Genomic DNA, 17,443 nt, shown 5'->3' with positions numbered 1-17,443 from the left:
GACAAACTCCCAGACCATATACTCAATATGGATAACTGCACTTACAATGTCTAAGAATGGACTTGAACACTGTAGGGGCATATTGCTCATGCAGCTTTGCCCTCACCTGTGGTATAGTGCACCCTTCCTTAGGGCTGTAAAGCCTGCTAGTGGGGTGACTTACCTATGCCACAGGCAATAGTTTGTGGGCATGGCACCCTGAGAGGGGTGCCATGTCGACTTTGTCTTTCTCTCCCCACCAGTACACACGAATTGCAAGGCAGTGTGCATGTGCAGAGTGAGGGGTCCCCTACGGTGGCATAATACATGCTGCAGCCTTCGAGACCTTCCCTGGCCACAGGGCCCTTGGTACCATGGGTACCTCTTACAAGGGACTTAACTGTGTGCCAGGGTTGTGCCAGTCGTGGAAGTGAAAAGTACAATTTTAGGGAAAGAACAGTGGTGCTGGGGCTTCGTTAGCAGGGTCCCAGCACACTTTCAATCAAAGTTAGCATCAACACTTGGCAAAAAGTGTGTGTGTGTGGGTGGGTGGGGGTGGGGGGTGAACCATGCTAACAGTGGCACTTTCCTAGAGATGAGTTGGGTGAAAAGTATGGTGACAGAATGGTAGAGTGTGGGGGCGAAGCAGGGGCATACCATCCCACTCTTTGGGTAGCTCTCTTTTACCCCAAGGCCACCATATCTGTGAGATACGGGAAACTCTGGCCCCACATCACTTTCTGTATAGGGGCCCCATCATTTTGTGTTACTCCACTGGCCTGCGAGTGGTCGAAAGTGTACTTTCTATGCTTTGTCAAAAAGCATAAGAATCAGCTACAGCCACTTAAAATTCAGAAAACAAGGCCTAGTCAAGCATGAGGTTCAAAATAACTCTCTAGTGAGCAAGTGCAGGCATAAAACAGTATTTTAAAATCAACACACATAAATGAACACTCTTGGCACTTTCTAGCCTCAGACCTAAAACTCAGCCTACAGTAGTTCAGAATGGTATACAGAATACGGAGATGTTACCAAACAAAATTTCAGGCACAGTGACAAAAGGCCCCTAAAAAGAGCTGTAATTAGAACAGCACACAAAGGGCTCCTGTTTCATGTTGAAAGAATATGAAAAATGTGCATACACTTGATTTAAATGTTTATTTCTGCTTTATAGTTATTAGTAGGTAGATGGGCAACACACTGGCATCCGGAGTGCATTGGTGCTGTAGGTGGTCAGTCTGGAAGGTGTCACTGAAGTTTTGGCTCAGGTGCTTGCTACCCTGTTTAATGCTGGCTTTTCTGTAAGGGGGGGGAACCACAGTAGCTAAGTATGAAAAAGCTCGGGGATGCCGCCATTACTTAACCTTGGTTGATGGCAGCCTGTGTTGGTCAGTCCATGAGGGCAGTGTCGGTGGAAGGGAGATAAGATGCACCTTTAACAGTTTGTGCTCTGGCCCTTGAAAGAGAAAAACCACTCATCAGTCCCCCCACCCCACCTCCTTTCTGAGAACAAGGGACTGATGAGCACTCTGTAAGTCTAGATCAAAGGTTTTGTATTTTTTTATTTATTTGTTTTCCAGCGTGTGAAACTTCAGCCCACTCCGTGTTAGAGGGCAGTACAGAGGTAAGGTGTGAGAATCAGCAACACGATGACTGGTGGCATAATAAAACGCATTGTTTACAATACAGTGTTGGTCAGAGTTAGTGACCGTCTGTCTACCAGGGCCAATGGAGTTGGAGTCAGACACTGAAGATCTTAGCCTAGGCCTGGAATCCTTCTTCCTGAGAGAGTAGATAAAGGCTGGTGCCTACAAGGATGGAGAAATGGTAGGAAGCAGCAGCCGGCTGAAGCAGGTTCTCCTATCCTACTGTGGACTGTACTGGTTAGATCTTTGCTTTGTCCTACAGATGCAGTCTCTGGATAAAAGTCTCTTGCTGGTGGACTCTGCAGACTCCAGTTTGATGCTGTCTGATGCATACTGCTGACCAGCTGTTTTTATTGCCCTCAGCAAACTTAAGTGGGGTGTAGAAATCGTGAGTTAGGAAGGACATATTTTAATTATCACCCCATTCAGAATGGCTTCTGGCATCAGTGACTGGCAATGGAATGCTGGAGGGGAGTGGATGTGGTCAGAGTATTGCACATAGAGCTTCAAAACATGTTTTTTTTCCCAATTTCTGCAATCTGCAGAGAGAGGTGGGCTATGGCGGGACGTTGAGTGACCCTCCCCTGCAGCTTAGGGAGGCATTTGACAATCAGCAGATGTGGTAGGAAGATCGATGCCTCTGGAGGAACACCTGTGACCATTGCTAAAGTTGCCATTCTAAAAATGACTCACCCCGGATTCTTGCAGGCCAGGACATGCGGGTCAGTCGCAGTGAGATTTGTGCCACAATGCTTCTTGACCCTGTATGTCCAGACCTGTGAAGTCAACCTCACTTTGTGAATGTCCCCTACATTTGGGAATAAAAAACTGCACACCCTCAAATTCAGAACGTATCCTGTGGATGCATTGAAGCCTGTATGTCCATGTCCTCTGCAGTTGGACTATGTCTTCTCCCAACGTTGTTCGATGATATCTGAAGATGTATGTGCATGAGGGCAAATTGTTTTTCCACTTTTATATAGTGCAACACGTGAAGCATATAGAGTAAAACGCCACTGCTGTGTAAGTGGCTCAGGCAGTCTGGGACAATTAAGAGGTAGATCTTTTTGAAGAACCTGCAGCACTAATCTGGGAGGCAAATGCAGAGAAGGAAACCCTTCCTGCTGGAGACAGTTCGAAGTTCCCTTGCACTACAGCAGACTGGAAGCATGTAAATGGAAGCAAGCACTGAGGAGGAGCTGGAGCTTGACGAGAGAGGCTTGTGTCTCATCCTCTGTCTCCTTACCCCACCTCTACTTGGGGCGATGGGCAGCAAGGTAATGGGCACAGCGACCCTGTTGGGCTGAGTCAGGCCGAGATAGGCTCTTGGATCTGGACCAGGCAGACTGCAAGTGAGCGGGCTGTCCCTGACAGCTGACCTTCTGACTGCAGCCCGACTCCAGTGGGGTGCACCTGGTGAGCACAAAGTGAGGCAGGCGCTTCGAGGGCCAATAATTGCGGTTGTGCTTGCTAATGCCTTTTGCTTTGTTGCCTCCAGACTCTCCCCTCCTTTCTCACAGGCTCATTAGGCATCCTCCCTCTGTATTGAATTCAAGCAATCAGTTGGATAAGTTTGCGAGGTAGGGTGCTGATTAGTACACACTGGTTCGGTAGAGGCCAGGACCTCGTAAGTGGCCCAGCTAGGCGAGAGTATGGCTTGTGATCTGGGGGTTGCTCCTCTCCACCAGACCCCTACTAACTCTGTGTCACCTTCTCGCAATCCCACAGCCAACCCTGCTGCCAGTGCAGTTTAATTACCAACTTGACAGTCTATACGGCAGAAAGCCTTAAGACTTTCAACAACAGCCGTAACACCAAACCTAAATTAATCCAGACATCTCTTATGAGACACACAAGAGCCTTGTCTGCAAAACAAACAAAAAAACACAACCAGAGGGGGCCAGTTGAACCAATCAAATCATCTAGAAACCTCGAGTCACCCACAACCTACAATGTCAGTTTCATAAATTCCTACGAGTAGCATGGCCCACAGTTAGGGGTCTTTGCAACACCAAACCCCTTGTCATAGAGAGGGAGAAAGTCTGAAAGACTAAACTCCACTTCTCCGTCCCTAACCCCACACTGCAAGCAGAATGCTCACTCTGGATCCCGAGCAGATTATCCCAGCTGCAGATGACTTGTTTCAAGTGCAGGAAGTCCCTTTGCTTACTTCCGGCATAATAAATGACTTAATGAGCAACTCGGAATATCACAAGGGTATTCCATTTTCAGTATTTGCGGGAGATCTTGATGGTCTTCCAAGCGCTTTTCATTTACCTGAAGGAAAAGAAATACAGGAGCCAGACGTATGGCAGAGACTACTCAGCACCCTGGATGCCACTCCAGGGCATTACAATTTCAATCAGACAAGCTGAATATCCACTGCAGATTCCAGACATCCATGACCCCTCCCCCCTCACCCCCTGCAGCAACCACAGATACCACAGATTCACCTCCGACCAACCTCCTGCTCTCCTCGACCCCGTCAACGACAACACCATCAAAATCATGTACACCATCTACTCCAGCTCTCCATCTGACCCCTGCCCTCACCACATCTTCAACAAAGCAAGCTCCGTCATCGCACCCCAACTATGGAAGATCAACAAAAGCTCCTTCGAGACCGCCACCTTCCCGGAGAGCTGGAATCACACTGAAATCAACGCCTTCCTCAAAAAACCCAAGGCGGACCCAAAGGACCTTAAGAACTCCTGGCCTATCTCCCTGCTCCCGTTCCCGGCAAGTCATCTAAAAGGCTGCTAACCCACTTCCTCAAGGAGAACCGCACCTGGGACCCTTCCCAATCCAGATTCCGCTGCAACCACAGCACCAAAACCACCCTCATCGCTGCCACTGACGACATCAGAACCATACTGGACAGCGGCGAAACCGCTGCCCTCATCCTCCTGGACCTTTTGGCCTCGTTGGACACCGTCTGCCACCACACCCTATGCTCACTCCTCAGCAATGCTGGAATCCACAACAGAGCCCTGGACTGGGTCACCTCCTTTCTCACCGGCAGAACCCAGAGAGTCCGCCTCCCCCCATTCTGCTCGGAGGCCACTGAAATCATCTGCGGCGTACTCCAAGGTTCGTTTCTCAGCCCGACCCTCTTCAAAGTCTACATGGCCCCGCTCACTAACGTCGCCCAATCCCACAACCTCAACATCATCTCATACACCAACGACACCCAGCTGATCCTCTCCCTCACCAAGGAAGGACTCCACCAAGACCAACCTCCACAAAGGAATGACGGTCATCGCTGAATGGATGAAGAGCAGCTGCCTCAAACTCAATTCCGACAAGACAGAAGTCCTCATCTTCGGCTCCATCCCTCCGCTTGGGATGACTCCCGGTGGCCTGCCACTCTCGGAACCACTCCGACTCCCACCGACCACACATGCAACCTAGGATTCACCTTCGACCCCTCACAATCTATGACCCAGCAAGTCAACGTCATCTCCTCCTGCTTCAACCCCCTCCTCATGCTCTGAAAGATCTACAAATGGATACCCACCGAAACCAGAAGAACAGTCACCCAATCCCTCGTAAACAGTAAGCTGGACTACGGTAATGCCCTCATCGCAGGAACCACGGCCAAACTCCAGAAGAGCCTGCAACGCATCCAGAACGCCTCCGCACACCTCATCCTGGACATCCCCCGCCACTGCCACATCACAGACCACCTGAAAATCCTGCACTCGCTTACAGTCAACAAGACAATCACCTTCAAACTCCTCACCCATGCTCACAAAGCACTGCACAGCACCGGACCAGAATACCTCAACAGACGACTCTCCTTCTACACCCCAAATCGGCATCTTCGCTCCGCCAACCTTGTTTGCAGAACTACAGCCGGCGGTAGATCATTCTCGCACTTCGCCGCCAAAACGTGGAACACTCTACCCACCCACCTGCGCCAGACCAAAGACCTCCTTACCTTCAGGAAACTTCTCAAGACCTGGCTGTTTGAGCTGTAGCAGCACCTTCCTCCCACCTTCTCCCCCCTCCCCTCCTCAGCGCCTTGAGACCCTCACAGTGAGTAGTGTGCTTTACAAATTCCTGATTGATTGATTGATAGATTACTCTGTTGAAAGCACTTGCTCAGTATATCACCACTTCAATTGACACAAGATTTGAATGCCTTTCGGCAACTGTAAGAGACCTCCTCAAAGAATCAACCAAATCTCTTCCGTACATACATTCTGGGTGTCCCTGCTAACCAATTTTGGATAAACTAATATCTTTACCATCTCTCTTAGCAATCTTGGTCAATGAGGTTAACGACACCAAAGCAACACCCCAAGCTGATCTTGTCAGGAAGCACATATCTACTACACTGCATCTCACCACTCTACAAAACAAGAAAAAGCCCATGTGCCCAATGAGCAGCCGATAATAGAGAGTTCCAATTGGGAGAACACCCTCAAAATTTTCCAAAAACCAATACAGAAGCATATTCGCAGAGTGACCTTGAGGCATGGGACCCATTCGCCAAACCGGCAGAGACAACAACTCCAGATCTGTCTATGGGCAAAAGAAAAAGGGGAAACAACTTTTAAAAGGAAAGCGCTGCAAAAGCTCTACAATTCAAACAGTCAACTGCCAAATATTTTCCGATCTTCACTGCTCCATGTTCCCCTCCTTCCCAGCTCCATATCACCACAGAAATCCGAAAGTGAAAAACAGAAGAAGGGCTCCAACACTGGAGCACTCCACTCAAATACCAAACTGGCTGCCAGAACCCGTAGCTCAACCAAATCAACCTCTCTCAATAAATGTGTGAAGCTGTCAGTGCCACAAAAGAAAGACAAGCCCTGAATAAATTGCCATCAGGATCATCAAATGGAACGTCCTAAAAGACAAATTGAATAGTTGACCACAAAAACCCTTCATCACCTCACACCCAGACTACTAATAGCACAATTCTTACATAGAACTTGGCCACAGGAATGGGACTTGGAGGGACATTAACAGCAAAACCAATTAATTCCCCGAGTGACAACTCATTGGTCACCCATCTAGTCAAACTTTGCAACTTTAAGCATAGACTTTTGACAAACAACAATGCTGATTTTTTTCCACATAATTCAAATCAAGAGCCCCCATGGACATCGTGAGTAGAGCTAATATTTTCCGGCTATTAGGAACACACAAACGTTTAGCCCATCTGAGATCCCCAGACATCGAAACAACAGAGTTTAGACCTCCCTCAGATAATTGCGCCAGTGAAACCACAACTTCTCTGCCAGTCAAATACTGGAAAATTGTCAACTGTTTAAGAAGTGGTGAATTAAAGTGGGTGAAGTTTCACCCCATAAATATTCAGCTGTTTTTCTTTATCGTAAAGACTTTCTCCTTGGCTCACAACCTTTAGTAAAGAAGGCCCTAAAACCTCAGTCACCAACACAGCAAACTTCATGAGCATTAATAAAAGCGACAGGGTTACGGTCTCCTGAATGGAGAATTCTGCAACAACTTTCACCCTTCATAGACCTAACAAAACTCAATCACTAATTTCTTAGTTTTCTAGAAGGCATTGGCCTTCATGCTCTTACTGGTCACATAGCCCCGAGACACAAATATCCTGCACGCAAAAGGCAAGCAAAAGCAGCTCAGCGCTTGAGTATGCTTGTGCATCTTTGCCCTTGTTTTGAAAGATCAGCTCCTTTGAAATAATCTCTAGATGCAAAAACGATTATCACATGGAAAAAATAGTTTTACAAAACCAGAACAGCTCTCAGAGTTCCATACTACAATTGGCTTGCAAGCTGACATATACTCAAGAGGGCACGTGATCTGGAATCTTACATCGCTGGGACCACACAAGGAATGGCAAGCAGTCACCGATACCACGCTTTTAGTTGACGGAATCCCTTTCCAAACCTGGGAAAGGGTCCAGGCAGAGCTCAAACAACACCTCGAAGCCCACACAACCTCTCAATACACCCAAAGAAAGCCTCAAACTAAGAGTTTGTACACAAAACCCTTGAGAAATGAGAAGAAAGATCTGGACAATCAAGCCAAGGGCATTAAATCCTCAAACGAGCCAACAGGTGAAAAAGATAAAATCGAAATACTAAGGAAATCCTATTAAAGAATTAATTTTGCCAGCAAAGCAAAGAAAATGAGATCCGGATAGAAGTCCATAAGGCATGCTCCAGCAGAAAAAAGTCTTTTTTTTTTTTTTGGAGCATGATCGGGCGGTTCCAACGTGCCTCCCCAAGAGTTGAAGGGAATGTTGTGGAGCAGAGGTCCTGGATATCGCACATCCAATCTTTGTACTCCAGGGACACACCTGACACCCGTCCTTCATCTTGCCAACTATGGAGTGCCAGGAAAAAGACATAGAGAATTGTTTCAGCAAATGCAGGGGAGATAAGGCTCTTGGGCCAAACGACCTTTCAGTGTTTATTTTTAAATAACGTACTGCTCAGCAGGATTTTTCAAATGGTTCAATCATGGTCTTGCAAAAAACGTAGGCCCCGTTGCTAGCGTGGCTTTGTGGTGCACCCAGTTTTTAAAAGGGCCCTTATGCAAAGCCAGAGAGCTACTGACCGATTGCCTTTCTAGATATGGAGGTTAAACACTTTTCAAGGCTGCTCCTGAAAGATTTAGAACTGTGGGCAATGCCCGAAAAGCTAATTCCTCTTAACTAGACTGACTTCAAGCCTGATTCAGTCACTCTGGACAGTCTAGTGGCCCTTCAAATGCTTGTGGTAAGATAGTCAGCAAAAGACAATTGCTCTGCGCCTGCTTCATTGACTTTTTGAAAGCATTTAACCGTATCAACAGGGTCCTACTTTGGAAAAAAACTCCAAGGGATTAATAGTCCATCAAATCTCCTCCATGGAATTCAGCTCTTGTTCAATTCAAGCTGGGCGTAAATCATCTGTTGTTCTCCAAAATTGAAACAAACAGAGCTGAAGCAAGGCTGTGTCGTAGCCCCTCTCCTTTTTAATGTATTCCTGTAGAATCTTACACCTCAGCTAAACTAAGTAGACTCACATCCCAGAAAACTAGCTGAACAAACAATATCAACCTTGCAATATATAGAGCCAAACTGGTGTTTGCCTTCAGAGACTACTCGACGTTCTGGATACATATTGCAAGGAAAGTGTAATGACGGTCAGTCTGGAAAAGATGAGTATTCTTATTTTTGGGAAACCCCTGATCAAAAAATAAAATAAAAAGGCTTGCGGCACTTATGCAGTGCCATTGTAAAGTGAACAAGTGTGTATGAATTCATGAGAGCTTGGCTCCAAGATCATGACCCCCACCTTCAGCACTTGAACGCCCTAAAGCCCAAGCTTATCTTGCTCATCTTCGCCTTCTGGGATCTTCTGCCCAACATGGCAACCCCCATACTGAGTTTTACCCCACATGGTAAAGGCCAAACTAATTCCAAACCTGGCTTATGGTGCCGAAGCATTCCTGAATAAACTGATCTTGTTTATGAATTTTGCACAATGCATCCTTTTTGGCCTACAAGGAGATGCCTCGCAGTCCCAAATAAGGGTTGAGTTTGGGTTAATTGAACAAGACCTGGCCCACAAGTCAGGGCTTTTGAAATGCTTCTTTGCACTGCGCAGAGCAGACATCCCGTTCCTTAAGGCCCTAATCTGGAAAGAAATCCACACAGATCCATCAAGGAATGCCTGGGCAACTGCACTAGAAGACGCACTTTGAACGCTCAAGGCAGAATCGCAGTGGGACTAACCTTTAACAAAAAGACACATCTTGTTCATTATTGATAAGGTAACATGTCGATGTAGAAGCCATGCTTGGATGTCCCCCAACTTCTACAAGTATCTGACACCTCAGACATATTTGACAGAGAATTACAGACGCTACTACATCAGCCACGCCCCTTTGAGGGACCGGGGACCCCCAGTTTTTTCATCCCACTTAAAGCCCTGAAAGCAATCTATCCAGCAAAGGAGGACGAACTGGTCCAAACGCATCGAAGACCCTCGACCTGCCGCCGGCCGTTTCCTCCACTTCAACCTCAGTTCCGGTACACCTGTCACCATTCCTTTTTAAACTTCTATTTCCAGGGTAAATGCCGTTGATCTACAACTGCTTTAAATGATCTGATCACACTTTATAACTCGTGGTAAAACGTAGTTGTGGGGTTTAAGCTGGCTTTGTTTATTTACTGTACACCAAGCTCCATGATCACAAGACATCACGCCCCGAGACACTCAGTACTCCTGTCGAACGAATGAATGAAGCACGGGTACAGTGTTTTCGCACGTTGTCAGGTTTTTGCTTTAGAACACCATATAAACTTCATAGTTAGTTGCTTTTAATGTCTGTGTATCCTGTGCTTCAATGCTCTTTCATGTTATTATGTGAAACGACTAAAGAGGGCATGCTGCTAGCCACCACGAAAAAACTGCCACTGTTGTCATCAAGTCGCAGTACTCAGATACTCCACGGACACGCGGAGGAGGAACTGTGAGGGCAGACGGCCTTTGACCCCTTCCAGTAATGGACCAGGGGAGAAGAAGGACATCATTACGATAAGTGTGTGTTCCTCAGGACGTGCTCTTCTCTCCCCATCCCTCTATCTCCCTCCCTCCATCGCAACATCAGCTGCTGGGGCCAGCCTCTTTTGTAGGGATGTGAATTGTATGTTATCCAAATTGCCACACCACCCAAAAAAATGACCACCGAAGCACCTCAGCCAGCTGCCTGTAGTCCCGTTCCTGTATGTCTGCATTGCCCATCCAACCGTGGTCGCAGGAATGCAGCGCTGGATCCAGAAGGCCTCTACTGAACCTTGGATGTACACTCCTAGTTCGGGAGCCCTTTCATTATGAACATTATTATAGATTACAGTGGTTTTCTGACGTCGTATTGTCATAGCTACTCCTTTGAGTTGAAGTTCATTCAGGTGGATTCACTGAAACCTCCTAAACTATCTGAACAGCAGACATCCAGGAACCAGTGGAATCTTGCATATCTGAAAAACTAGAGACAATGTGATTTAATTATAGAACCAGTCAGATAGGAGTTGGCAGTCCTGAGGAGGACGTCCTGAATGTGCTGACAAATTAAGCACTGCTGTTTCCAAAGGAGTATTTATCATTGATAATAAGAGTTGATCACAGTCGTTTAGCAGCTCATTGGACAACCAGTAATTTTGTTATAGATTATTTTTTTTTAACCATTTTATTTATGCATTTTCAAATACATAATATAACAACAAACAATGCCATCAGTAGTCTGTACAATACCACATTTAAGTATTGACTTCGGAGCACAAGTATGGATGAACGCAATTTATTACAAAATCAGCCTCTACGGTAGTGCCAGCAAACCCAGAGTGTCAAGACTCATCTGAAAGCTTAAGCAAATAAGTGGTAAAAAGGACTCCACATGTCCTTTGCCCATGAGGCCTGGAAGAGCTCTTCTGCAAAGTTGTCAGGTTAATCACAGAAATACGCTACATCCTGCAAGCAATGCTGGTGTTTGGGAGACATTTTTGTCCCCGGCTCAGTGAAACTCTTCTCTTAGCTAGGAGCAGTGCGATTGCGGTCAGCTTACGATTTACAGGCTGTAATAGTTTAATAAGACCCAATAGATACATCTGTGGGTTCCCTTGATCCTCGCCAGTGTCACAGCAGTGCGTGTTTGAGTCACTTGTTCCGAATATCGGCGTATTGGAGGGCAGGCACATGCCAAATGTATGAAGTCTGCTGAAGTTGCTCCACACCGAAGACAATGTCCACCCTCACAGAGTCCAAAATCATACAACTTAACCAGGGTGTAATATATTTCACGCAAATATTTAAAATGTTTTATTCGAAGATTACAATTAGAGGTAAGTATACCTGTAAGTGCACAGCAAAAATCCCAAATCACTAAATTGAGCGGTGTCTCAAGGACAGTATCCCACCTGTCAAGGGAGTCAGTCTGTAGAGGTCTTCTGTCGCTCTGGGATGCATTACACAATTTTGTGACCAAATGTATGCGGGTGTCACTGGTGAGCAGTATCTGAAGTGCTCCCAAAGTGGGCAGCACCACAGGTAGCAGTGGGTATAACTACCTAAGTGCCGCCTGTAGAGTATGGTATAGAAAAACTAGCAGGGGGAACGTGTCTCTTTGCTGCTGAAGGTCTAAAAAGCGGCAATAAAATCCCCTCAGGATGAACATCCCCCATTGTGTTCAGGCCAGCCTCCCTCAGGATAGATAAAGCTTTCGATTTATGTGTCACTGAGAGCTTCAGGTGGTATGAAAGCTGCATTGCCGGGGCATAGAGCAGTTCTGCCATTGCTCGTCTGGCAAGTGTCTTCCATGCATTAGCAGTACATTGAATCATGTTTGACATTGCACGGTATATCCATGCGTAAGTGCAGAACCACAGCTGTAAGTGGGATGGGGGAAACCATCAACACTCTCTATAGCTACACGCGAAGCATACTTAGGAGGAAAATCCCAATAATGTGCAAAATGGGCCTGGAAGCAACAATAACATATTTACAGATCAAGTGCTCCAAAGCCTCCCTGGTCCTATAGTAATGTAATGTAATTTTTGCATTCCGACTGATTCTAGGCTGTTTACCTGCCCAGGCTAGTCTAATAAGGAGGGAGCGTAATTGCCAAGTAAGATTTAAAGGGATATTAATAAACAGGTATAAAAAGTTCAGCAATATTATCATTTTCATAAGCTCCACTCTGTCTGCAAGAGACAGAGGGAGACTGGACCAACAACCTACCTGATCCTCCAATTTAAAAACAGCCCTACCATAATTGCATTGTATAACTGTTTCTAGATCCCTGTGAATCCATACTCCCAAGTATTTTACAGGCTTTTCACACCACTTGAGAAGCTATTCCATTCGATGTGGCCTGGTATCAAGTTTTAAGGGGACAATTATTGACTTTTCCCAGTTAATACCAAGTCCAGAATACCATTCACATTGTATGTACTCGCATAGAAGAAGATCCAGATTGCAGGCGGGAATCCTGATGTATAGGACCATATCATCAGCATATAATTATGTGGCTAGGGTCGCGGACGAAAATGCAAGGCCACTGTTGCATGCCTATGTCTGATAATGCATCCCAGGGGCTCCAGAGCTACTGCAAATAGGAGTGGAGACTGTGGACATCCCTGTCTCATGCTCCTGTATATGGGAAAGACGGCAGAGACGTGCTAATTGACCCTTACGCGGGCTACAGGAGCAATATAGAGCAGTTGTATCCCATTCAAGTAGCTCAGTGGAAAGCCCATATGATGGAGCATCCCAAACATGTATGTCCATTGGATAGCATCAAATGCTTTGGTGACATCTAGTAGTACCTCCGCAGCTCGAAGTGTGGGCTCCAGAGAACGAAGCACCACAAATAGACTGTGCAGGTTGTGTACTGTGGACCTCTCTGGTATTAAACCCGACTGGTCCAGTAAGACCAAGTTGGGAAGTAGAGGTCTCAACCTGGTAGTTAGAATTTTAGCCAGTATGTTGGCGTATGTATTGATGAGGGACAGTGGTAGATAAGACTCGCATTTCCCCGGTGGTTTATTAGGCTTCAGTAGCATGAATATTAGGGCCTCTTTCAAGGTCATAGGGAGCATTTGCTTGTGAGAAAGCTAGAGAAACAGAAAGATAGTTTAGAAATAGGGAAAGTTCGAGACCGTTTCCATGCAACCCAGAAAATTCACCCCAAGATCAGACCACATGATGCTCCAAGAGATCGAAAGAAGCCGAAAGCTATATCCTGAGCCCAGAAGATCTCCCAATATGGTAACCATTTGAAACATTCCGATCTCTCAGCATGGTAACCATTTGAAATATGTTTGCAAAAAAAGGAGCCACTGTGTTTTACTCCAAAAATCTAATACCAAGTACCAAACATCATGGAAAAATTGTGATAATTTAGGCCTGGCTTCATCGCTATACAACCAACACTTCTGGAAAATGTGACTCTCTCTAACAGCTAAAGCTTAGACAAAAGTGCATCATTTTTACAATGATCAGACACATAGTAGTACATCTGCGGTTGAAAGGTTGAAAAAAAAAAACTAGTCATGATTCTGAAATGGTTAAGTCAAAGTCTCTATACTACAATCCCATAGAGATGCTGCGACGGACCTGAGCTAAAGTCATCCAGCATCAATGAGCGTCAGCAGTTTTGTAAGTCACAGTGGCCCAGAATTCCTTGTTAGGCCTTCCTTGAGAGACTGATACACGGTTACAGAAATGTTTATTGTAAGTTACTTCTGTTCTATGGGATTCCAGACATTACTGAATCACAGGATGCCCTCTAATTTTCACACAAGGCTTCCGTTTGTTAGCTGATATTTTTTGTTTAGTACATGATGATAAAATTAAATGTACGCCGTTGCCTTTTGGCTAGGTTCACACTATAGAAATACCACATACCTACATACATACATGAGGTTAGATTTATATACATTTAGAACTTGGGGAGGGCTGGATGGAGTCCAGGCATGCATTAATACAAAACCATGGATTCTTAAGGGGGTGTCCCTTCATTTTCACATCACTGCAGTATGGGCAGCTTTTCAGTGCTGGCAACTACATGTCAGTGTTTGGGTCCGCATGTTGCAGTAACAATTGTATTGCCGTCCATTCAATTGTCTACAGATTTTCCAAGAGTGAGCGTGTATCTTTTTTGTAAATTTTGCAGTAGTTTTTATATGAAAGGTAACTTGTGTTTCTTTATAGTTGTTCTTTCGAGTGATGAAGATGAATCATCAACTGACCTTGAAAATATGGAAGATTTGGACAGTTCTACCTCCCAGGAGTGCTTACCAGACAAAAAGGAACCTGAACTGAACTCAAAGCCCCTTTTGTCAGAAAAACGAATATCCCAAGAAGAACAGACTACTGAACAACATATGGTAAAGCATATGTTTTTTCCTATTTCCCGCTTGACTCATGACCTCACACAGCCAGTTTAAAGTTTTTGAAAGACATTTTTCTAAACTTGTGATCTTTAACATTTTACACTGCTGTGTCTTGGCTGCTTCCCATTCTTAACTAGCGAGTACTGTACTAATTAGTAGTCAGCCAAGAGGTGGCTTCTAGAGCTGTTCACTCAAGCATTCTTTTACGGGTACACTGCTTTGTGTGTGTGTGTTGTTAAGTGGAAATGCCTCCTGTCCTTGTGGGGCTGCACCCTTGCCACTTCCCTTTTTTATACCCATCGGTGTGGATTCAAATCTGATTCTTTCATGCACATCACCTTCCTTTGCAAGACATGGTACTGTTGTTCACTGAGATCTTTATTAACCCCTTAGCTGCTGGGCCTTTTCCCCCCCAGTGCTGAGCCCTTTTTTGGCTATTTGGGGTAGTTCGCGCTTAGGACTTCATAACTTTTTGTCCACATAAGCTAACCACGCCAAATTTGCGTCCTTTTTTTCCAACATCCTAGGGATTCTAATGGTACCCAGAGTTTGTGGTTTACCCTGGAGGAGACCAAGAAAATAGCCAAAATACAGTGAAAATTTAGTTTTTTCCAAAAAAATGGGAAAAAAGGGCCGCCGAAGAAGGCTTGTGGTCTTTTCCCTGAAAATGCCATCAACAAAGGGTTTCTGGTGCTGAAATCACTATCTCCCCACCTTTCAGGAACGGGCAGACTTGAATCAGAAAACCACATTTTCCAACACAAATTTGGCATTTTACTGGGACATACCCCATTTTTACTATTTTTGGTGCTTTCAACCTCCTTCCAGTTAGTGACAGGAATGGGTGTGAAACCAATGCTGGATCCCGGAAAGCTAAACATTTCTGAAAACTAGACAAAATTCTGAATTCAGCAAGGGGTCATTTGTGTAGATCCTACAAGGTTTTCCTACAGAAAATAACAGCTGAAATAAAAAAATATTGAAATTGAGCTGAAAACAACAGCCATTTTTCTTTATGTTTTACTCTGTAACTTTTTCCTGCGATGTCAGATTTCTGAAAGCAATATACCGTTTTGTCTGCTGGACTCTTCTGGTTGCGGGGATATAAAGGGCTTATAGGTTCATCAAGAACCCTAGGTACCCAGAGCCAATAAATGAGGTGCACCCTGCAGTTGGTTTTCATTCTATACTGGGTATACAGCAATTCATTTGCTGAAATATGAGGAGTGAAAAAGAGGTATCAAGAAAACCTTTGCATTTCCAAAATGGGATCAAGATAAGGTTTTGAGGAGCAGTGGTTATTTGCACATCTTTGAATTCCGAGGTGCCCATACTAGCATGTGAATTGCAGGGCATTTCTCAAATAGACGTCTTTTTTACACACTCTCTTATATTTGGAAGGAAAAAATGTAGAGAAAGATAGGGGGCAATAACACTTGTTTTGCTATTCTATATTCCCCCAAGTCTCCCGAAAAAAATGATACCTCACTTGTGTGGGTAGGCCTAGCGCCCGCGACAGGAAATGCCCCAAAACACAACGTGGACACATCCCATTTTTTCACAAAATACAGAGCTGTTTTTTTGCAAAGTGCCTACCTGTGGATTATGGCCTCTAGCTCAGCCGGCACATAGGGAAACCTACCAAACCTGTACATTTTTGAAAACTAGAGACCTAGGGGAATCCAAGATGGGGTGACTCGCGGGGCTCTGACCAGGTTCTGTTACCCAGAATCCTTTGCAAACCTCAAAAAGTGGCTAAAAAAAACAAGTTTTCCTCACATTTCGGTGACAGAAAGTTCTGGAATCTGAGAGGAGCCTCAAATTTCCTTCCACCCAGCGTCCCCCCAAGTCTCCCGATAAAAATGATACCTCACTTGTGTGGGTAGGCCTAGCGCCCGCGACAGGAAATGCCCCAAAACACAACGTGGACACATCACAGAAAACAGAGCTGTTTTTTGCAAAGTGCCTACCTGTAGATTTTGGCCTCTAGCTCAGCCAGCACCTAGGGAAACCTACCAAACCTGTACATTTCTGAAAACTAGAGACCTAGGGGAATCCAAGATGGGGTGACTCGCGGGGCTCGGACCAGGTTCTGTTACCCAGAATCCTTTGCAAACCTCAAAAAGTGGCTAAAAAAACAAGTTTTCCTCACATTTCGGTGACAGAAAGTTCTGGAATCTGAGAGGAGCCTAAAATTTCCTTCCACCCAGCGTCCCCCCAAGTCTCCCGATAAAAATGATACCTCACTTGTGTGGGTAGGCCTAGCGCCCGCGACAGGAAATGCCCCAAAACACAACGTGGACACATCACAGAAAACAGAGCTGTTTTTTGCAAAGTGCCTACCTGTAGATTTTGGCCTCTAGCTCAGCCGGCACCTAGGGAAACCTACCAAACCTGTGCATTTCTGAAAACTAGAGACCTAGGGGAATCCAAGGAGGGGTGACTTGCGGGGCTCGGACCAGGTTCTGTTACCCAGAATCCTTTGCAAACCTCAAAAAGTGGCTAAAAAAAACAAGTTTTCCTCACATTTCGGTGACAGAAAGTTCTGGAATCTGAGAGGAGCCTCAAATTTCCTTCCACCCAGTGTCCCCCCAAGTCTCCCGATAAAAATGATACCTCACTTGTGTGGGTAGGCCTAGCGCCCGCGACAGGAAATGCCCCAAAACACAACGTGGACACATCACAGAAAACAGAGCTGTTTTTTGCAAAGTGCCTACCTGTAGATTTTGGCCTCTAGCTCAGCCGGCACCTAGGGAAACCTACCAAACCTGTGCATTTCTGAAAACTAGAGACCTAGGGGAATCCAAGGAGGGGTGACTTGCGGGGCTCGGACCAGGTTCTGTTACCCAGAATCCTTTGCAAACCTCAAAAAGTGGCTAAAAAAACAAGTTTTCCTCACATTTCGGTGACAGAAAGTTCTGGAATCTGAGAGGAGCCA

At 45.5% G+C, this 17,443-nt stretch overlaps 1 protein-coding gene across 2 annotated transcripts in view; it reads left to right on the top strand.

Moving 5' to 3' along the window:
* SENP7 (SUMO specific peptidase 7) overlaps positions 1-17,443 on the top strand; it is a 790,555-nt gene that overhangs the window by 176,248 nt on the left and 596,864 nt on the right. For both annotated transcript variants that reach the window (XM_069204850.1, XM_069204851.1), the window contains exon 8: positions 14,324-14,499. In XM_069204850.1, coding sequence (XP_069060951.1) covers positions 14,324-14,499 — 176 coding nt within the window. The remainder of the gene's footprint in view (positions 1-14,323; positions 14,500-17,443) is intronic.

This window comes from Pleurodeles waltl, chromosome 8, assembly GCF_031143425.1.
Source record: "Pleurodeles waltl isolate 20211129_DDA chromosome 8, aPleWal1.hap1.20221129, whole genome shotgun sequence".
Taxonomy (NCBI): Eukaryota; Metazoa; Chordata; class Amphibia; order Caudata; family Salamandridae; genus Pleurodeles; species Pleurodeles waltl.
This window is presented reverse-complemented; position numbering and strand designations above follow the sequence as displayed.